Raw genomic sequence first — 22,696 nt, 5'->3', positions numbered from 1 at the left:
CTCATGAGGAAATCTGCTGGGCCTGCATCCCTTTAGACGTGTTCCTATTGGGAGTATCTCACCAAAAATGACATTTTTGTTGCAGGGGATGCCAGAAATCTGACTTGTATCTTAGTGCAGACTTCTGGGAAAATTGGTGAGCCAATCACACAAGCAGGAAATTATGTTTCTGGGGTGTGGTCAGCATACATTCTGTGTACAGGACAGCTCCAGGCGGCCATATTGCAATAGAAATCTGTGAATAAATCAGCACTAATTCCAAAGTAAATAAATATGACTCAATCTACTAAATTCATAACACTTCAATCAATAAATATAGAATGAATAATCATAAGATCAAATGAACTGTGCAAAAAATCTATATATCAGATGATATAAAACGTGAAGGCAATCAATATATAAGTTCATAAAAAGTCCATATGCAAGGGCAAGTGCAACAAATAAAGATATTTTAATGATATAAAACGTGAAAGCAATAAATGTATATGTTCATGAAAAAGCTTGCTGTTTGAACTGATCTTATACAAGCTGAACAAGTTTTAGTGACTAGTAGCCTAGTTCTTAGCACTTCTGCTTTACAACACTGGGGTTGGAGTTTGCATGTTCTCCCTGTGCTTGTGTGGCTTTCCCCCGGGTATTTCCATTTCCTCCCACACTCTGGTGGGTTCAATGGCTCCTGTTTAATTACCTATAGCAGGGGTCCCCAAACTTTCTAAACAAGGGGCCAGTTTACTGTCCTTCAGGCTTTAGGGGGCCCAGACTTTAACAAGTGGGAGTAGAAAATGTTCTGGTGTCAGTAGAAGTAAACAATGCCAAGGTTTTAGTGAGACGAATAGTGGCTCATTGTTGGTATGAGTGGGAGGAATGGTGGCTCATTGTTGGTATGAGTTGGAGGAATGGTGGCTCATTGTTGGTAGGAGTTGGAGGAATGGTGGCTCATTGTTGGTAGGAGTTGGAGGAATGGTGGCTCATTGTTGGTATGAGTTGGAGGAATGGTGGCTCATTGTTGGTATGAGTTAGAGGAATGGTGGCTCATTGTTGGTAGGAGTTGGAGGAATGGTGGCTCACTGTTGGTAGGAGTTGGAGGAATGGTGGCTCACTGTTGGTAGGAGTTGGAGGAATGGTGGCTCACTGTTGGTAGGAGTTGGAGGAATGGTGGCTCATTGTTGGTAGGAGTTGGAGGAATGGTGGCTCATTGTTGGTAGGAGTTGGAGGAATGGTGGCTCATTGTTGGTAGGAGTTGGAGGAATGGTGGCTCATTGTTGGTAGGAGTTGGAGGAATGGTGGCTCACTGTTGGTATGAGTTGGAGGAATGGTGGCTCATTGTTGGTAGGAGATGGAGGAATGCTGGCTCATTGTTGGTATGAGTGGGAGAAATAGTGCCTCGTTGTTGGTATGAGTGGGAGAAATAGTGCCTCATTGTTGGTAAGAGTGGGAGAAATAGTGCCTCATTGTTGGTATGAGTGGGAGAAATAGTGCCTCATTGTTGGTATGAGTGGGGGAAATAGTGGCTCATTGTTGGTATGAGTGGGAGGAATGGTGGCTCGTTGTTGGTGTCAGTTGAAGGAGGAATGGTGGCCCCCAGGCCACAGTTTGGAGACCACCCGACTATAGTATGTGTGTGTGTATATATGTATCTGAACATGCATATAATAATAATGTGGTGAAAAAAACTACGTGATGTAAAAATAAATTGTAACATAGATAAAAAAACTTCTAGTCCCAAAAAGCCAAGCAGTGTAAATAAAGTCCACAAAAATATTTTCAGTACATGGAGTGATGGGTGATTCCAACCACCTGGTGTTCACCTCTATGTGCAATGCGCACTTACCTGAAAACCTACTGTGCATTGCGAAAGTATTCGCCCCCCTTGAACTTTTCGACCTTTTGCCACATTTCAGGCTTCAAACAAAGATATAAAACTGTAATTTTTTTTGACGAATCAACAACAAGTGGGACACAATCATTTATTGGAAATAATTGGATATTTCAAACTTTTTTAACAAATAAAAAACGGAAAAATTGGGCGTGCAAAATTATTCAGCCCCTTTTACTTTCAGTGCAGCAAACTCTCTCCAGAAGTTCAGTGAGGATCTCTGAATGATCCAATGTTGACCTAAATAACTAATGATGATAAATAGAATCCACCTGTGTGTAATCAAGTCTCTGTATAAATGCACCTGCACTGTGATAGTCTCAGAGGTCCATTTAAAGCGCAGAGAGCATCATGAAGAACAAGGAACACACCAGGCAGGTCCGAGATACTGTTGTGGAGAAATTTAAAGCCGGATTTGGATACAAAAAGATTTCCCAAGCTTTAAACATCCCAAGGAGCACTGTGCAAGCGATAATATTGAAATGGAAGGAGTATCAGACCACTGCAAATCTACGAAGACCTGGCCGTCCCTCTAAACTTTCATCTCATACAAGGAGAAGACTGATCAGAGATGCAGCGAAGAGGCCCATGATCACTCTGGATGAACAGCAGAGATCTACAGCTGAGGTGGGAGACTCTGTCCATAGGACAACAATCAGTCGTATACTGCACAAATCTGGCCTTTATGGAAGAGTGGCAAGAAGAAAGCCATTTCTTAAAGATATCCATAAAAAGTGTCGTTTAAAGTTTGCCACAAGCCACCTGGGAGACACCAAACATGTGGAAGAAGGTGCTCTGGTCAGATGAAACCAAAATCAAACTTTTTGGCAACAATGCAAAACGTTGTTTGGCGTAAAAGCAACACAGCTCATCACCCTGAACACACCATCCCCACTGTCAAACATGGTGGTGGCAGCATCATGGTTTGGGCCTGCTTTTCTTCAGCAGGGACAGGGAAGATGGTTAAAATTGATGGGAAGATGGATGGAGCCAAATACAGGACCATTCTGGAAGAAAACCTGATGGAGTCTGTAAAAGACCTGAGACTGGGACGGAGATTTGTCTTCCAACAAGACAATGATCCAAAACATAAAGCAAAATCTACAATGGAATGGTTCACAAACAAACATATCGAGAATCTGTGGAAAGAACTGAAAACTGCTGTTCACAAACGCTCTCCATCCAACCTCACTGAGCTCGAGCTGTTTTGCAAGGAGGAATGGGCAAAAATTTCAGTCTCTCGATGTGCAAAACTGATAGAGACATACCCCAAGCGACTTACAGCTGTAATCGCAGCAAAAGGTGGCGCTACAAAGTATTAACTTAAGGGGGCTGAATAATTTTGCACGCCCAATTTTTCAGTTTTTTATTTGTTAAAAAAGTTTGAAATATCCAATAAATTTCGTTCCACTTCATGATTGTGTCCCACTTGTTGTTGATTCTTCACAAAAAATTACAGTTTTATATCTTTATGTTTAAAGCCTGAAATTTGGCAAAAGGTCGAAAAGTTCAAGGGGGCCGAATACTTTTGCAATGCACTGTATATGTATTTCACAATATAATCAAGAGTATTGCTCTCAGGGAAATATTTTTGTGGACTTTATTTACACTGCAGGGTTTTTTGGGACTAAAATTTTTTTATTTATGTTACAATTTTTACATCACGTTGTTTTCTTCACCACGTTGTTATTATTATATGCATGGTTATCTAATGTGCACTGTTTTTTTTGGTCACTATTTCACAGATATTTATGAGCTTATGTTTTTTTTATATACCGTACGTTTGATGAAAGTATTTATCACATATGGATAGGAGTTTGATTTATATTTGAACAGTGCACCATTTCACTAATTCATAGTACAATTTTTTTCAAGACCCGGAGAGCTTGATATAGTGGTAGCAGCAGTTCACTCGCATTTATAGTCACAATTCCTTCATTAGTTGGCACACCATAGCAGCACACCAGTGCCCCAAAAATCATCAACATGTATGTGAATTGAGCACCTTAGATTGTAAGCTCTTTGAGGGCAGGGATTGATGTAAATATACAGTATGTAAAGCACTACAGAAATTGACATAAATGTCTGTAAACCTATAAATAACAGTGTAAACTTAGCAAGTTCACCTTCACACCAGTATTAAAAACACATCTTCCTGTGCCTTCAGAGGACCAGTACTGTTGAAGATTTGCCCACAAAAGGCAGGCAGGGGAAAAAGGATCAGTGTCCAGTATTGTCCAGTATATGTAAAGGTCATACAATTGATCTTTTTCTCATTACTGTTTACCATGCCATGTGTGGAGGAGGTCATCCTGGTAGAGGCAGAGCTTTGCTTCCTCATGTCAAATGTTGCCCCCTTAATGATTGGTGATCTGATGACCGTTGGGTTATATTCAAGAAGCAGAAAAGAGGTGGAGGAAATACAGATTTGCAAAACAACTGAAGCCGAAACAGGGAGGTCCTTTCACTGCAGATCCTTGGGTGCAGTTTCCTCTCCAGCAAGGAGAATAGTGAGCAGCACACAAAGGGCATCACCAAATCTCAATGAAAAAGTGCAAGAAAGGTTGAAAACGGCGCTACCTTTAAAAAGTGATAGAGTGCACTTAAATAAATAAATAAGTGGTGATTTTCACCGTGAAAAATAAATTAAATTATAAAGTGCACAAGTGATATAAGTCTAAATGGAGATCGGTTATTTTATTCTTAAAAGTAATTGTACAATATTAACCGCTTGCCGACTGCAAACAGTATATTTACGTCGGCAGTCAGCCCCTCACAGGCAGAGTGACGTAGGTCTACGTCGCTCGCCTGTGAGGCTCTGGGGAGCGAGCGCGCGCCCGCGGAGGCGCGCTCCCGCGCGGTCACGGACCCCCCCCGCGCGTGTGACCAGCGGACCCGATGTCCGCCGGTCACTCAGCGATCCGGGGGGGGAGAGGGTGAATGTCAGGCAGCTTGTGTAAACAAGCCACCTGTCATTCTCCTCGCTGTAAAAACACTGATCACATGGATCTACTATGTAGATCCGTTGATCAGTGTCCTTACAGCTCAAGCCACAGCCAATCACAGTAGAAAGCACGCCCCTAGGGACACACACAGCCCCTCCCTCCCAAATAAAGTTAACCCCTTCACTACCAGTGTATTTTTACAGTAACAGTGCATATATATAGCACTGATTACTGTAGAAATGTCACTGGTAACCCCAAAAGTGTCAAAAATGTCAGTCAAGGGTCCGATCTGTCCGCCCCAATGTCGCAGTACCGCAAAAAAATCGCAGATCGCCGCCATTACACGTTAAAAAAAAAAAACACCAAAAATGACAGAAATCTTTCCCTTTGTTAGTAAACGCGATAACTTTTGCGCAAACCAATCAAAATACGCTTTTTGCGATTTTTTTTTTACCAAACATAGGTAGCATAAAACAAATTGGCCGAAAATTTTAAAAAATTTTGATTTTTACATTTTTTTTTTGGGGAATTTCATATAAAAAAAGGTGAAAAATATTGTTATTTTTGCAAAATGTACGCTCTTTTTTTGTTTATAGCGCAAAAAGTAAAAATCGCACGGGTGATCAAATACCACCAAAAGAAAGCTCTGTTTGTGGGAAAAAAAGGACGCCAAATTCGTTTAGATACAGCGCCGCACGACCGCGCAATTGTCTGTTAAAGTCACGCAGTGCCGAATCGCAAAATACCCCCTGGTCGTTTAGCAGGAAAATCCTCCGGGGCTTAAGTGGTTAAAGTGCCAAGTGCTTGTGCAATAAATAAACCAGGAAAAATTTAAAAGAGACAGTGAATTTTATTTAAAAATTATACAGTGTGGATAAAATCAATGGTGCCTTGTATTAATTTTTACAAATAGTGAATAAATTGATTTAAGGGAAAGAATTCCCTTGAATAAATGTGAGTAAAAGTGAAAAAAGGATCCAAGTGAAAAGTTGAACTAATTGAGAAAAAATTTTCAATAGCAGTGACAGAAGATCCGGGTTGCAACCACGAGCGTAGCCACTCTGTATACAACCTGCTGTGTTTTTCCGTAGAGATAGGGATGATAATGCCCATGGGTTCCCTCGGTGGAAAAGCTGTTTTTAGGTATCGATCCCTCAAATATAAAGAAAAAATGGAAACCCCATGGTGCGGTATCTTGTACAACCAAGAGAAAAGTGTAGTAACTTACAGTTAAGCTGTAGGCTGTCCGCGATCAGATTTTCATTAGCCGGGAAGCTTCCGCGTTCCACGGCCCTGGCTCCAAATGCCGGAAGTGACAAAATGACGTAGAAGACTCCACCCTACGCGTTTTGTCAGAGGACGTCTGCTGGAGCTGTAAGTTACTACACTTTTCTCTTGGTTGTACAAGATACCGCACCATGGGGTTTCCATTTTTTCTTTATATTTGAGGGATCGATACCTACAAACAGCTTTTCCACCGAAGGAACCCCTGGGCATTATCATCCCTATCTATACGGAAAAACACAGCAGGTTGTATACAGGGTGCGACACCTAGTGCCTACGCTGGTGGTTGCAGCCTGGATCTTCTGTCACTGCTATTGAAAGTTTTTTCTCAATTAGTTCAACTTTTCACTTGGATCCTTTTTTCACTTTTACTCACATTTATTCAAGGGAATTCTTTCCCTTAAATCAATTTATTCACTATTTGTAAAAATTAATACAAGGCACCATTGATTTTATCCACACTGTATAATTTTTAAATAAAATTCACTGTCTCTTTTAAATTTTTCCTGGTTTATTTATTGCACAAGCACTTGGCACTTTAATATTGTACAATTAATTTTAAGAATAAAATAACTGATCTCCATTTAGACTTATATCACTTGTGCACTTTATAATTTAATTTATTTTTCACAGTGAAAATCACCACTTATTTATTTATTTAAGTGCACTCTATCACTTTTTAAAGGTAGCGCCGTTTTCAACCTTCCTTGCACTTTTTCATTCTTTAACCCTTTATTGGGTTTGGTTGTTGGCAGCTCACACCTTATAACCTAGATACGGTTGATATATACTCCATAGCGCTGGTCACTTCTGTTTATTCTATCACCAAATCTCAGCCCACATCTTATGAGACCAACAGTCAGAGGCAGCAATGTCTTAGATCACGTGTCAAACACAAGGCCCGGGGGATGAATCCAGCCCTCCAGGCCATTTCATGTGGCCCTTGCATCTTTCCTACAGCTGTGGCACCCTCTTTGTACCACATTGTCTCAGCAGTTAGCAGCAGAGAGGAGGACAGAACTCCTCTGCCAGATCCTGCGTTTCTCCCTGCAGCCACAGAAAGACTCGTCTATCCCCCGCTCCCCTTCTCAGCAGTCAGCAGCAGAGAGGAGGGCACAGCTCCTCCTACAGATCCCGTGCCTCTCTGTGCAGCCAAAGCACCCCCTAGTTTCCCCCTCCCCTAATATCAGCATTCAGCAGACTCCGGCAGCTGACTCCAGCCCTTCTATATTCCTCCTCCAGACCCTGCCCTTTCTGCTTCCCAGCTTTGCTGTAGCACAAGGTAAGGGGGGTGCACTGTGATGTAAGGGAGGGGGGTGGACCCTTGACTTCTGATGGTGGGGGGGGGGCTCTTGAAATCTGATGTGAGTGGGGGGGGGGGGTGCTCTGGAAATCTAGTCCTACAGATATAACTGGCCCCTTAAAGGGCAATCATAATGCTGATAGGGCCCATGATGAAATTGAGATGGACACCCCTGTCCTAGATGATCTCACACTGAAGATATACACAAACAGAACATGAATGCCTAGGCACAGGCCACCTATTTTTGTAGGAGGAATCAAAGACAAACTACAATTACCATTTCTAGATGTTACCTATCAAATATTTGCTTTTTGCTTCCACTTTAACTGTATGTTTATGTGATTTCAGGAATGGCAGAGTTCCCATTTAAAAGGATGTTTTTTCCTTGAAGACACAGGCATCGTTAGCCATCACTATAAGCTGCAACTTCCTCTAAAAACGACAGTCTATTTGACAATCAAACCCCTAAATCTCAGCAGGGTTGAAGGTAAGTGTAATGGATAGCATATTGACGCTTATGGTTAGTGATTTTGCAGTGCTGGATTTCCTTCCCAGTAAAAAAAAAAAAATATCTGTCTTGAGTTTGCATGTTCGTCCAATGGCTGTGTGGATTTCCTTAACCACTTGCCGACCGCCGCAAGTACATATACTGCGGCGGTCAGCCCCGGCCAGGCAAAGTGACGTACCGGTACGTCACTCGCTTGTGAGCCAATAGCCCCGGCTCGTTCCCTAACAAGTCAGTGCGTGTGACCGGCGGACCCGATGTCCGCCGATCACTCGCGATCGTTCGCCGGGAAGGGAGAAAGGCAGGCGGCTAATGTTAACAAGCCGCCTGTCATTCTCCCCTGTGTAAAAATGGAGATCAGACGGTTCTACTATGTAGGACCGTTGATCTCTGTTTTTACACTAGTAGCCATGTCCCATCACAGTTAGAAGCACGCCCCTAGGACACACTTAACCCCTCCCTCTCCAATACAGTTAACCCCTTCCCTGCCAGTGTCATTTTTACAGTAACAGTGCATACTGATTACTGTAGTAATGTCACTGGTAACCCCAAAAGTGTAAAAAATGTCAGTCAAGGGTCCGATCTGTCCGCCGCAATGTCGCAGTCCCGCAAAAAAAAATCGCAGATCGCCGACATTACTCGTTAAAAAAAAAAACAACAAAAATGACAAAAATCTTTCCCTTTGTTAGTAAACGCGATAACTTTTGCGCAAACCAATCAAAATACGCTTTTGGCGATTTTTTTTTTGACCAAACATATGTAGCATAAAACAAATTGGCCGAAAATGTTAAATTTTGATTTTTACATTTTTTTTTGGGAATTTCAAAAAATGTGAAAAATATTGTTATTTTTGCAAAATTGACGCTCTTTTTTTGTTTATAGCGCATGATCAAAAAATCGCACAGGTGATCAAATACCACCAAAAGAAAGCTCTGTTTGTGGGGAAAAAAGGACGCCAAAATTGTTTAGGTACAGCGTCGCACGACCGCGCAATTGTCCGTTAAAATCACGCAGTGCCGAATCGCAAAATACCCCCTGGTCAGGAAGGGGGTAAAATCTTCCGGGACTTAAGTGGTTAAAGTGGGTGTAAACCCTCACATATCCCCAGTGAAGTGACCGGCCTCAGGTGATACACAGAGATGAAACAAATCCTCCTACATAAGTTGTACCTGTTTATCGACAATTATCTTTTCCCTACAGTCATTCAAAGTGCAGAATTTACACAGGATCTCTCAGCTGTGAAAAGCAGGAGGCGGAGAGCTGAAGTTTCATCAGTGAGGAGAGCTCTGAGAGCTGATTGGAGGGAAGAGACACACCCCCCCCCTTCACACAGCACACAGGAACAGAGCTGAGGATGTCAATCAGCTGGAGATCCCTCCCTTGTCACCATTTTTCTCTTGGTGTCAGAAAGTGATTCATGCAGATAGCAGAGGAAGGAAGCAGCAGACAGAAATTACACTTAGTGCTGTGTAATGTGCCAAGTACACACTATAGAGGGATATGCTTTGTTCATATTTCATGTCTGAGGCTTATAACCTCTTTAACCACTTGCCGACTGCCGCATGTATATGTACGGTGGCAGTCAGCCCCTCCTGGGCAAAGTGACGTACCGGTACGTCACTCGCCCACGAGCCAATAGTGGGCGAGCGCGCGCCGCCGGAGGCGCGCTCCCGCCCCCGCTCGTTTCCTGACATCCCCGTGCGAGTGAACGGCGGCTCCGATGTCCGCCGGTCACTCGCGATCTCCCGCTGGAGAGGGAGAAAGGCAGGCAGCTGATGTAAACAAAGCCGTCTGTCATTCTCCCTGGTGTAACTGCAGAGACTATACGATCCTGCTATGTAGGATCGTATGTCTCTGTGGTTACATCAAAAGCCACGCCCCTTGACAGTTAGAATCACGCCCCTAGGGACACACTTAACCCCTGGATCTCTAATAAAGTTAACCCCTTCCCTGCCAGTGTCATTTTTACAGTAACGGTGCATATTTATAGCACTGATTACTGTAGCAATGTCACTGGTATCCCCAAAAATGTCAGTCAGGGGTCCGATCTGTCCGCCGCAATGTCGCAGTCCCGCCACAAAAATCGCAGATAGCCGCCATTGCTAGTTAAAAAAAAAAAACAATAAAAATGACAGAAATCTTTCCTGTAGTTAGTAAACCCAATAACTTTTGCGCAAACCAATCAAAATACACTTATTGCGATTTTTTTTTTTTTTTACCAAAAATATGTAGCATTAAACAAATTGGCCTAAAATGTTAAAAAATTTTGATTTTTACATTTTTTGGGGGGAATTTCATATAAAAAAATGTGAAAAATATTGTTATTTTTGCAAAATTGACGCTCTTTTTTTGTTTATAGCGCATGATCAAAAAATCGCACAGGTGATCAAATACCACCAAAAGAAAGCTCTGTTTGTGGGGAAAAAAAGGACATCAAATTAGTTTAGGTACAGCGTCGCACGACCGCGCAATTGTCCGTTAAAATCACGCAGTGCCGAATTGCAAAATACCCCCTGGTCAGGAAGGGGGTAAAATCTTCCGGGGCTAAAGTGGTTAATTTCAATTTGGCCCGTTCTAACTGCTGCGACTTGAAAAATAGTTTTTGCACTACTTTTGGGCCGACTTCAGTGCGACTTCCTTCCCCAGAAGTAGCCGCAAACAAGTCACGCTACAAAGTCGCGTTAGAAGTAGCGCAACTTTGTAGCCACAATAGTGGAAACGGAGCCTAAAGACATTTGGTTAAAAATAAATAAATAAATTGAACAAAATAAAAGGCGTGCAAAAAGTTACTGTATGAACTTTGTGAATACCATTTTCATTCAGTTATGTATGAAAACATCTGTGCAAAGGTATAAGACATTTATTAAAGGCTGCTGGGAAAACAGTTGTGCAGTAGGGAATTACCATGTTAGGCAGATGTTGTCTCCTTTCAGACACACTGTCTTTGATTGAAATCCCCGAATTATTCTTCCTAAGGGACAAGCAGGAGTCTGTCTCATTCACTTGTGTGTGTAAATTTTAGCCTAAGGCCCTAATCACATATAGGCATCTCGGATTGCGGGCAGATCTTGCTCGCGATCTCGAATCATTGCAAATCGCGTGACGCCCTTGCTATTCCCGGGACTTGCAATGGCACCCCAAACACGGCGCGATTGTGCCGCCCAACGAATCGCGGTAATATCACGCAAACAGAATCGCGGGATGCCTGTCGCCCAAAAGAAGTTTGGGATACCATTGCAAGTTACGGGAATCGCACGGGCATCCTGCGATTTGCAATGATTCGGGCTCACGGGCAGAAGCACGACGATTCTTTTGGCAATCCGAGATGCCTATATGTGAATAGAATAATTAGATATGTGCGCTCCTAGGTCGCAGGATGTCTAGGCGCACCAAAGAGAAGGTAACTAAAAAGTGCCACATCCTAATTAACAAAATGTTGAGAGTAGGGGAAGAAGAGATTGGACTTTATAGGCACCAATATAAAATAGTATATTCTTTATTAGAAAATTTACAAAAACACATAAATGATAAACCACAAAAAAGGGGCATATAAAAAGAGCAACATGTCATATACGTCAATAATTGCAATACGGCGGCAGAGCCTCCAAAAAGTAGTGCAAATCACATAGCCTTATCAGGTATTGGTTATTATACAGTGTTCACAAATGATACAAGGATGACCTGTGTTCATGAGGCGGCCCTGGAGAAGGGATAGCCGTCTCCAAAGGGTCGTCTGTACATAGTAGATGCAGATGTTAGGTTGAATCCCAGCTGCTCTACATGTTTCGCTTAACCTATTAAGCTTCTTCTGGAGCATATGGTAAAGACAAACATCTGCATAAGGACAAAGCAATGACAATGAGCATTCTTATATAAAGACACAACGTTTACATTTTTAAAAAACACAAAACGAGTTATTATACAGTGAATAGAGCCTAAGCTATTGAGCTCTGTCAACAACAGGCTTTATACAGCAGGGGGTATGAAGAAACTGGGAAACATAAAAATGAGCCTGAATGAGATTCAATATATGCAAAACCATCACACTTTATTTCTAAAACACATTTTCAGGTTGCTCCTTTCACCCCACTGGAGCACTTCCTACTTCCGCAATTCAGTTTTCAACATTTCTATATGTATTTTTTTTGCAGCTGTCTTTAGCCTAGGCACATACGGTCTTGAGGTCCTCTTTTTCCCTTCTGCAGGTGGTCCTTAGTAATGTAGAGGAGGATGCTTATGTAGTGGAGTGGACACTGTTTTCTACATCTGTTTCCTGTGAGCCCAGGCCGACTTGGTGAAGATCCCCAGAGGGGGTGCCAATGATGCCTTGGGCTCATAGGAGGTGGTTTGGGTGGATATCATTCAGCTCAGAAGGGGAGCCTGGGGCCAGGTCTGCCGGACATATTACCGTGTAGTACTGGATTGTAGAGAGGTTATTTACTACTTTAGGACTTTTTTTTTTTTTTTTCTGGGTGTGGGGAGGGTTGTGAAAATAATAATTTGACATTTCCCATTTAAAAATGACCTGTTTTTTTTTTTAGGAAAACCTTCCCCATGGATGTCAGTGGACACAGCTTTGTATATATTAAAGGAAAGCGAAGGAAAAGGAGATCCTCAGCTCATCTCTTTCACAGAAGTGCGGAATAAAGAGGTGAGCTCTTGCTTTATATCTCGCTCACCTGGAATAATAATTATAGATCGAGGTTTGGCACAAGGTCTGGAACAGGAATGAGTTCAGGCATGTTTGGATACCAGACTGAACCCACCCAAGCAAGCCCACCAGTAAGCTGTCACTCTACTGGGCCAATCGTAAGCGGCAGAGGCATTCCCGCACCTGCATGTATACAATGTCCATTTTAAATTTGTGGCTGTGGGGGCGAGGAATGAGCCCAGCCGCAGATGATAGGCCCAGTACAGTGACAGCCTCCTAGTGGGCTTGCTTGGGTAGATCTGAACATGCCCAAGCTCATGACCAGTTAGGACGCACCTTGATAATTATATTGTATTCCTCTCAGTTAAAGTTCAGCTGTAACAAATGTTTTTTGTTACATAATTTCATCTAAAGACTTAGGCCTCATTCACACGGGCAGCAGCAAACCTGCATTTATATGTGTTTAGAGGACATTTCTAAATGCATATAAAGGCCTGTGACTGGACATGGATTTGCCACAGCCTGTGACTGGACATGGATCTACCACGGCCTGTGACTGGACACTGATCTACCACGGCCTGTGACTGGACACTGATCTGCCACAGCCTGTGACTGGACATGGATCTGCCACGGCCTGTGACTGGACACGGATCTACCACGGCCTGTGGCTGGACACGGATCTGCCACAGCCTGTGACTGGACATGGATCTGCCACAGCCTGTGGCTGGACACTTATCTACCACGGCCTGTGACTGGACACTGATCTGCCACAGCCTGTGACTGGACACTGATCTGCCACAGCCTGTGACTGGACATGGATCTGCCACAGCCTGTGACTGGACATGGATCTGCCACAGCCTGTGACTGGACATGGATCTGCCACAGCCTGTGACTGGACATGGATCTGCCACAGCCTGTGACTGGACATGGATCTGCCACAGCCTGTGACTGGACATGGATCTGCCACGGCTTGTGACTGAACATGGATCTGCCACAGCCTGTGACTGAACATGGATCTCCCACGGCCTGTGACTGAATATGGATTTGCCACGGCCTGTGACTGGACACGGATCTGCCACGGCCTGTGACTGAATATGGATTTGCCACGGCCTGTGACTGAATATGGATTTGCCACGGCCTGTGACTGGACACTGATCTTCCACAGCCTGTGACTGAACACGGATCTGCCACGGCCTGTGACTGAACACGGATCTGCCACGGCCTGTGACTGAACACGGATCTGCCACAGCCTGTGACTGAACACGGATCTGCCACAGCCTGTGACTGAATATGGATTTGCCACGGCCTGTGACTGGACACTGATCTTCCACGGCCTGTGACTGGACATGGATCTGCCATGGCCTGTGACTGGACACGGATCTGCCACGGCCTGTGACTGGACACTGATCTTCCACGGCCTGTGACTGGACATGGATCTGCCATGGCCTGTGACTGGACACGGATCTGCCACGGCCTGTGACTGGACACAGATCTGCCACGGCCTGTGACTGGACATGGATCTGCCACGGCCTGTGACTGGACACTGATCTGCCACGGCCTGTGACTGGACACTGATCTGCCACGGCCTGTGACTGGACACTGATCTGCCACGGCCTGTGACTGGACATGGATCTGCCACAGCCTGTGACTGGACATGGATCTGCCACAGCCTGTGACTGGACATGGATCTGCCACAGCCTGTGACTGGACATGGATCTGCCACAGCCTGTGACTGGACATGGATCTGCCACAGCCTGTGACTGGACATGGATCTGCCACAGCCTGTGACTGGACATGGATCTGCCACAGCCTGTGACTGGACATGGATCTGCCACAGCCTGTGACTGGACATGGATCTGCCACGGCTTGTGACTGAACATGGATCTGTTACAGCCTGTGACTGAACATGGATCTGCCACGGCCTGTGACTGAATATGGATTTGCCACGGCCTGTGACTGGACACGGATCTGCCACGGCCTGTGACTGAATATGGATTTGCCACGGCCTGTGACTAGACAATGATCTTCCACAGCCTGTGACTGAACACGGATCTGCCACGGCCTGTGACTGAACACGGATCTGCCACGGCCTGTGACTGAACACGGATCTGCCACAGCCTGTGACTGAACACGGATCTGCCACAGCCTGTGACTGAATATGGATTTGCCACGGCCTGTGACTGGACACTGATCTTCCACGGCCTGTGACTGGACATGGATCTGCCATGGCCTGTGACTGGACACGGATCTGCCACGGCCTGTGACTGGACACTGATCTTCCACGGCCTGTGACTGGACATGGATCTGCCATGGCCTGTGACTGGACACGGATCTGCCACGGCCTGTGACTGGACACAGATCTGCCACGGCCTGTGACTGGACACAGATCTGCCACGGCCTGTGACTGGACATGGATCTGCCACAGCCTGTGACTGGACACTGATCTGCCACGGCCTGTGACTGGACACTGATCTGCCATGGCCTGTGACTGGACACTGATCTGCCACGGCCTGTGACTGGACATGAATCTGCCATGGCTTGTGACTGGACACAGATATGCCACGGCCTGTGACTGGACATAGATCTGCCTGTTTTGCCTATAGCTCTACTTTCACTAATTGACTTCTTTTGTTGCTGCTGTTGATGCTCCAAGTTCCAGCTTGAGCTCTGCTGTACAGGGACTGCAAGAAGCTGATAGCAAGTCATATTCAGATACTTACACTTCTTTCACTTAAAAAAAATACATTTATTGATTACAGAGGTAAATTCATTTGTGTCTTGTATATCTTCCTTGAGTTCAGCTCATAAAATGAGACCCATGTAGGTCTATGGCGACCAGCATATCTGACATCTCATTCTCTTCTGGCAGGCATTTGTATGGAAGGGCGAGCTCGGAGTCGGCTCTTACACACTTATACCGTTCACAACAGGCTGCAAACTGACTAAAAAGAAAAAACTAATCGTGAAAGAGGCCAAACTAGTTTACAGAAATGACAAGGAAGATTTAGTTCTCACTCCAGAGTTCAAGTAAGTGTCTGTGAAGCTTTTTATGTTTTGCATGTGATCACCGTTCACAGCGCTGGAAACCTTTCCGCCCAATGCTGCAGATTTCCATTGCTTCCAGGTCAGTGTTGCCAACCATCAGTATTTATACTAGCGGCCAGTAAAAAACGGGCTCTTTTCTCCTGCCAGTAAATGCCAGTGATAGGAAAAGGTTGGCAGTAAAAAATATGGCTGTGATGCTTGGCTCAGAACTGCGCATGTGCAGTTTCAGTCCGGAGCTGGCCGAGACCATCCGAACGCCTGCTACAGTGTGTTTGGGCGGCGCCATTGGTGTGCGAGTCTGTTGGATGTGGTGCCTGAGCATGTCGTGTGATGTCATGGTGCAAGGGAGGCAAGCCGAGCTGCTGGAGCCTCGGTGCGGATCTGCATAATGGGAGCAAAGCAATCCAGGAGAGGGACTGTCAGTGCTGTTTGGACTAGAGTGGACTGAAGGGACCACCTGGCGTGGAGAGAGACTGTCACTGTGACTCAGGAGGGGACGTGTCGTGCTGGTGAGGTGTCATCATCATCAGTGCTGCTGCCCACTGCTGTCAGTGTCACCGTGAGAGACATTTTTTTATGTGTGTGGGCCGCCCATTCTAATTTCTTGCCCTCCTGAGTCCTGTCCCTGAGCTATCTACTATAATCAAAAATAAAATAAGAAATATGTTTTTTGTCTATATATCTACCTTAAATCGCATCGCCAATTGCATATTGTAAAACAATAATTCACAGCACCACACCTCCACTGCAAAATACTCTCCACGCTTCAGGAAGCACCAACTGATAGCTGGCAAAAGATATATACCAAAGATGCTGCCACTTAAACAAATAACGGAAATATTTGATAATAATATGTGAATAAATATATATAAAATATACAGTAATGCAAAACAATGTAAAATTGTCACAGAAGGTGGATAATCCTAAATGATTAGTGCACACAGTGTGTAACCATGGAACACCAAAAATCACTCGGAGAAAAGTCCCACAATCCTTTCCAGATACGGTATATAAGGCAAGAATAGATAAAAATCCACTAGATAGCCGATGATGCATGCAGTCTATATGGCAACGATAGATGCTAAACTCCACTAGATAGCCGATAACTCGTGCAGTCTGACAGGATCACCTCTATTCCACCACCAAGTGCGGGGGGTAATGTAAGGAATGGCCACTCATCAGATCCCTATGCTCATCTACTCTCATAAATGAGCACACTTCGCATGTACATAGATAAACGCACGCTGTCACAGAGCATGTGTAGATCAATAAGGGCTGGTTCGCTATCCAAGACGCTCTGGGAAATCCACTCTTACTCTTACTGCAGCAGATTGTTTGCTTAGTGGTCAGTCACGTGCCCCAGCACTGAACACGTTCCAATGGAAAGCTTCTCTTCCCACAACAGAGTATTGTGTCACCACCGAAGTACAACCTGCTCCGGGCCGGGGCCCTTCCATTCCTCCAGCCGACACCGGGCGGACACAGCGAGCACCGGAAACTTGTACTTGTTTGTAGTCTAAATACTGAAATTTGCACTTAAAAATTAAATTTTGTAACTTTTGGAAATGCCAGTAAAAACTTGCCTGTGCCAGTAAATTTTGGGTGTTTTGTCAGTAAATATCAATCTGGTAGGTTGGAAATACGGTTCCTGGTGCTCCTTCACATTAGACCACGGACGGAACAAATTATCCTCCAGTCTGTCAAAGATTCAAACATCATGAGGAAAATTAAAATCATAAAATTTGTATCAACACCCAGACCTCATTCATATGGGCATATTAAGCATATGTCTGTGCAAAGGGCAATGTTTGCCTGCACGGGATGCCCGGATGTTTTGTGCATCATTATGCAGGCAGTCTCATTCATGTCTGTTGGGACAAAGCAGTTCCGCAGACACAGCCGCTGGTCCCATTTTGACACCTGCGTGGGTGTGGATGCATGCGGATGCATGTCCAAAAACTCACACTGTCTGAATTCTGGGACATGCACGCACCCGCACCCACACGTATATATGTTAAAGCGGAGTTCCGGCCACAAAATCGACCTAATCGATTTTGTGGCCATCCGCTTGCTCTTCTTCACCTGAAAAGGAATTGGATAGTTAGGATTATTTTTTTTTTTACTTACCTTGTAATTGTAGAAAGAAATACTCCCCTATTTTCCACTTCCTCTCTCTGTGGCCGCGGTCCACGCCGTCTCTTCCGGTTTGCATGGATTCCTGGGAGCTGAACGTCATCGCTCCTAGGAATCAATGCGACGGCACCGGCCCCGCTCGTCACTTCCGGTGCGACGCCGCATTCCCTGCTAAACAGCTTCTGGGCATGCCCAGAAGCTGTGTAGGAATGCGGCGCCACACCGGAAGTGGCAAAAGGGGCCGGTGCAGGCGCATTCTGGGAGAAGAAGACACGGAAGAGGACCCAGAAGAGGATCGCGCTGGCTTCAGCTGCCCACAACAGAGATGGCAACGCTGTAGAAGAAATTTTATAAGTGAGTATTTCTTCTTGCAGGTAAGTGCGAACCGGGACAGATCAGAGGCTATCCATTGTGGAATGTACTAGCCCTGACTGTCCCGAGGGTATGTTCATTGAAAAAATGTTTTTGTGGCCGGAACTCCGCTTTAAATTGGGAGCAGCGGCTGAGTCCATACAGCTGCTGTGTTCCAATGGACATGAATAGGACTGCATGTTCGCAGATGCACCCAGCTGCACAAAGCTGTAAATATCGCTAAGGGCCGCTTCACACTATGCCCACACATTCACACCACATTGAAAATTCACTCCAACATACAATCCCTACCGTGGACGCCCCTCTACATTGAGCCCTCTCATTAAACATACACTATGAGTTTGGGATAGTGTTATATACTCCAGCAGTTTACTTTCTCCCTGTCTCTGTTTGCTTCCTCTCATGGGCAATCCACTCTTTCCACCAGGTCTCAACTCTCCTCTCTCCTTTTGCTGGTAGACCACACACAGATTTAATATTGTCCTTTTCTTTTTGGAGAATGGCTCGATTCTCTCAAGGCAAATCATCAGAGAGCGATTTAAAGCTCCAGCGATGGAACTCTTCCAATATTCGCAGATACGGCACTGGATCACTGGTCCCATTCCAGATAAAGTCCTTTCCACATCGCTTACTATCTTTGAACATACCTGCCATCGCACCACACTGGCTTATAAGCTTTTCTCCCAGCCTAACCAATTTCCAACGCCAACAGCTCATGCCTATGTGACTCGGTGGGAGGAAGATTTGAAGGCCCACAGGTCTGCTTTGGACTGGCAAGCCATTTTTGTTCCCCACTGCTTCCTGCTCTATCAATATTACTACCCTGGAATCCGCCCATAAAGTGATGACCAGATGGTACATGGTCCCTTCCAGACTATCCCATATTCTCCCTGGATACTCAGGCCTATGCTCCTGAGGATGGCAGGTCCCTGGTGATGTCCTTCATATTTGGTGGACCTGCCCTATGCTGGGCTGCTTCTAGTCCAGGGTCTTCTTGCTGTTGGGTTTACTACTTGGAGTGCTCACTAAGAACCCTTGGCTGGCCCTCCTGCATAATAAATCCCTGAACATTACTAACCGCCAATTCCAGTTGGTCCACTTTGTTCTGCTAGCTTCTAAACTTACAAACACTAAGGCGTGGAGGAAGCAATTCACCCATTTTTCAGAAGTTGAATCGCGCCTGGATGGCATTTTTATTAACGAGCAATTTACTAGTATTCTTACTACTAATCACGCCAAATTTCTTAAAATTTGGAGCCCATGGCTCACATACCGACGACATCCAACAATTTCCTTGGCGAGCCTGACAGCCACATAAGCGTCCTCATAGTGGACATTCCCTGCATTACATTCTCCCCTCCCCCTCATCTCCTTTCTCTTTTCTTCTTTTTTATTTTCCTATAGGAACCTAATCCTCCGTTACCAGGCTGATGCCATGTCGGTCATCCAGGTCAATCAATAGTATCAGCCTTATGGCCTCAATCTCCTTCACGGTTTTGCTAAACTGACCAATGGTTGACCATGCCACATTGCTGTTTGTACCATTCTTGATGATCACTCTTTTGTTGATATACTGGTTGCTCTGCTTTTGGGCATCAATTTTAAAACTGTATTTGTGCCTCTCTTTAAAAATAAAACATATTATAAAGAAAATGCACTCCATTTGTGATCCATAGTGGGTGTCAATAATAAATTAATGACACCCCAAACGCAATGCGTTTGCCCACACCAGATCGCATGGCAAAATGTACCATGTGATCCAGTTGCTGTGTGTTTCTAAAAGTAGGGCATGCACTAGTTTTGGTGCGGTGCAATTTTAGCCCACTCAAAATGAATAGGCTGAAATCGCATTGCCCAGAACTGCATGTGAATCACACAGATGCGCACAGTGCATTCCTGTGCAATGTGTGTGTGAGCATGGTGCAAACCGGCCCTTAAAGCGGAACTCCAGTCAAGTTACCCTGTCACCCCCATCCCCGAAGCCCTCACCACAGTACTTTTATTTTATACCCCAATACCTACTTTTTTCTGCAGTTTTCTTACTTGGCAATGACATCAATAGGACTCTCTCCTCTCCTTCAAGTGGTGATGGGGGGGGGGGGGGCATTCTTCCAGGACTGAGCAGTGCTCATGTAAAGACTTGTGAGCAGCACTCTGTCTTGCAGTACTGTCAGCCTAACCTGTGTGATAAAAAGCTTTCCTACTAGGGCATGAAAACAATAGGTTGGGATCACAGGTCATTCTGCCCTAAAGAGAACTGTTGGTGCTGGACTGAGGAGCTGGAGTTCCACTTTAACTCTTTCATAACTAGAAGTCATTAAAGTCTATACACCCAGATCATATTTAACATATTTGGCATCAGTATGCTTTGGCTACTTTGAAAAACACCTTATTAGGCTCCCCAGTACAGATTTCTTAACTAATGCTGGGCTATATTATAGGACCCGTCACTAGTCCATTCCTGCTGTCCTTATTATCCTGTATACTTCCCTGTAGAAGGTTAATTACTGTATACAATATCTTCACCTTATATTTTTTCTTTTATTTGAAAACCTAATAATAATTGAAAGGAAAAAATCCCTAATAAAGTGCCTACGTTAATAGTTTTACCATTTATTACGGAGACATAATGCTTTTTTGTGGCAAACTGTTATAAAAAATACCCTGCTGTGTTTTTTTTTTTATTTTTTATTTTTATTTTTTTAATTATCGACCAACAAACAGAAATGAAATATAGAAAATAACAGATTTTTTTAATACTATAATTGTATCTTAGCATTGCAGTCTTAGCATTACCATCTAAAGGCTAGTGTGACTTAAAGCAGAGATCCGGCCTCGGAAACTATTTTTCAATAAAAATACCCCCGGGACAGTTAGGGCTAGTACATTTCATAATGGATAGCCTCTGAACTGTTCCAGGTTGCACTTACCTTTTAGAAGAAATACTTACCTTGAAAATGTCTTGTCCAGCGCTGCCATCTCAGGTGTAGGCAGCTGAAGCTAGCGCGTCCTCTTCTGTGTCCTCTTCCGTGTCCTCTTCGGTCCCACAATGCCCTGCACCGGCCCCGCTCGTCACTTCCGGGGCAGGCGCATCATCCCTGCACAGCTTCTGGGCATGCCCAGAAGCTGTTTAGCAGGGAATGATGTGCCTGCCCCGGAACTGACGAGTGGGGCCGGTGCAGGTGCATTGATTCCTGGGAGCGATGACGTTCAGCTCCCAGGAATCAATGCAAGCAGGAAGTGACGGCACGGGGCGCAGCCGCAGAGGGGGGAAGTGGAAGAAAGGTAAAAATATTTTCTTCAATATCAAGGTAAGTAATTGAAAAAAAAATCGGGACTATCCATTTCTTTTTTAGGTGACAATGAGCAAGCGGATGGCCCAAAGTGGATTTTGAGGCCGGAAATCCACTTTAACCACTTGCCGTCTGCCTCCTGTAGATTTACTGCTACAGTGTAGCTTGACAGGATCACATATAATATTATTATTATTATTTTATTATTATTATACAGGTTTTATATAACTCCAACAGTTTGTGCAGCACTTTACAACGTCAGGGCAAACAGTAAAGTTAGAATACAATTCAATACAGGAGGACCCTGCTATGTTATAATCTAAACATATACATGATTTGCATCCCAGGGTAGGGGGTGCGAGCCTGCTGCCCCAGCTGTTCTTTCATTCGCTACAGCCCAAGCAAATCAGCAGGTCCTGGCCAAAGATTTATGCCCGGAAGCTGCCGATCGGCTGAGCCAATGACCGCAGACACATCAAGGAAACACAGTTCCCGTTAGGGAGATTACCCCTCTGTTTTTGTCCTGATTTCCATTATTATTGAAATGTAAAGTAAAAGAAAATCCCAAATTTCTCTTTCGTTCATTGACAGACACAGCTCCCGATCTTCATAACCATTGGGTTATACTGCCCCCTACAGGAGTAGGACACTAGGCAGAAAAAGAATCTGGCTACGCCTATTAGCAGTCCCAGGGGGTATACTCCCTCTCTCTGCTATAGGTACTCTGGTATACTCTGGTATAGGTACCTAGTTAGGAGTAAGGACCTAGTTCCTTGCTGGGATCTCTGGTCCTGGCAAATTTTTCTTTTTAGATAGAAATTTTTCTCCTGGTCTTTCCTGTGAGATCTGCAATCAATTGCCGGACTGGACTACGGGCTGGATAATCTAGATCCAGTGGTCACACCAGTCTGGCCAGCGAGCGCGCCCAGACCTCAGCTCCGTGCTAGGTCAGCCGCGACATAGGCCCACTGGACGGGATCTGGCCTGCGAGTTAACGCCTCGCCAGGTCACATATGACCGGGTCTTGGCCAGAGTCGCAGCGTTCCTCCTGGCCAGCAGCCCCCTCATTTCGATGGTGTGGGGTTCTGTCTGGAGCGATGCCCACCTGGTTTCCAGAATGGTGAGTAGCTTTCCCCCCTCTCCTCCTGGAGGGTTTTGGGGTGGATGTGGGCCCCTCCTTGGGATGGTCAGACCCCCGGGTTTCCCCTTCTTTCCATCAGGCATCCACCTTTCATCCCCACTTTCATCTGTCCCCATCCTACCCCCCACCCCGTGGGGCGATTGGGGCG

General features: G+C 44.9%; 1 protein-coding gene across 1 annotated transcript in view; it reads left to right on the top strand.

Annotated features, from left to right (window-relative positions):
- The window catches only part of EFCAB7 (EF-hand calcium binding domain 7), a 103,720-nt gene that overhangs the window by 58,637 nt on the left and 22,387 nt on the right, over window positions 1-22,696 (top strand). The window contains exons 7-9 of the mRNA XM_082265941.1: window positions 7,757-7,895; window positions 12,455-12,564; window positions 15,434-15,591. Of these exons, the coding sequence (XP_082122067.1) occupies window positions 7,757-7,895; window positions 12,455-12,564; window positions 15,434-15,591 (407 nt within the window). The remainder of the gene's footprint in view (window positions 1-7,756; window positions 7,896-12,454; window positions 12,565-15,433; window positions 15,592-22,696) is intronic.

Source organism: Pelophylax lessonae (assembly GCF_965119305.1).
Source record: "Pelophylax lessonae genome assembly, chromosome: 8".
NCBI classification, from domain to species: domain Eukaryota; kingdom Metazoa; phylum Chordata; class Amphibia; order Anura; family Ranidae; genus Pelophylax; species Pelophylax lessonae.
This window is presented reverse-complemented; position numbering and strand designations above follow the sequence as displayed.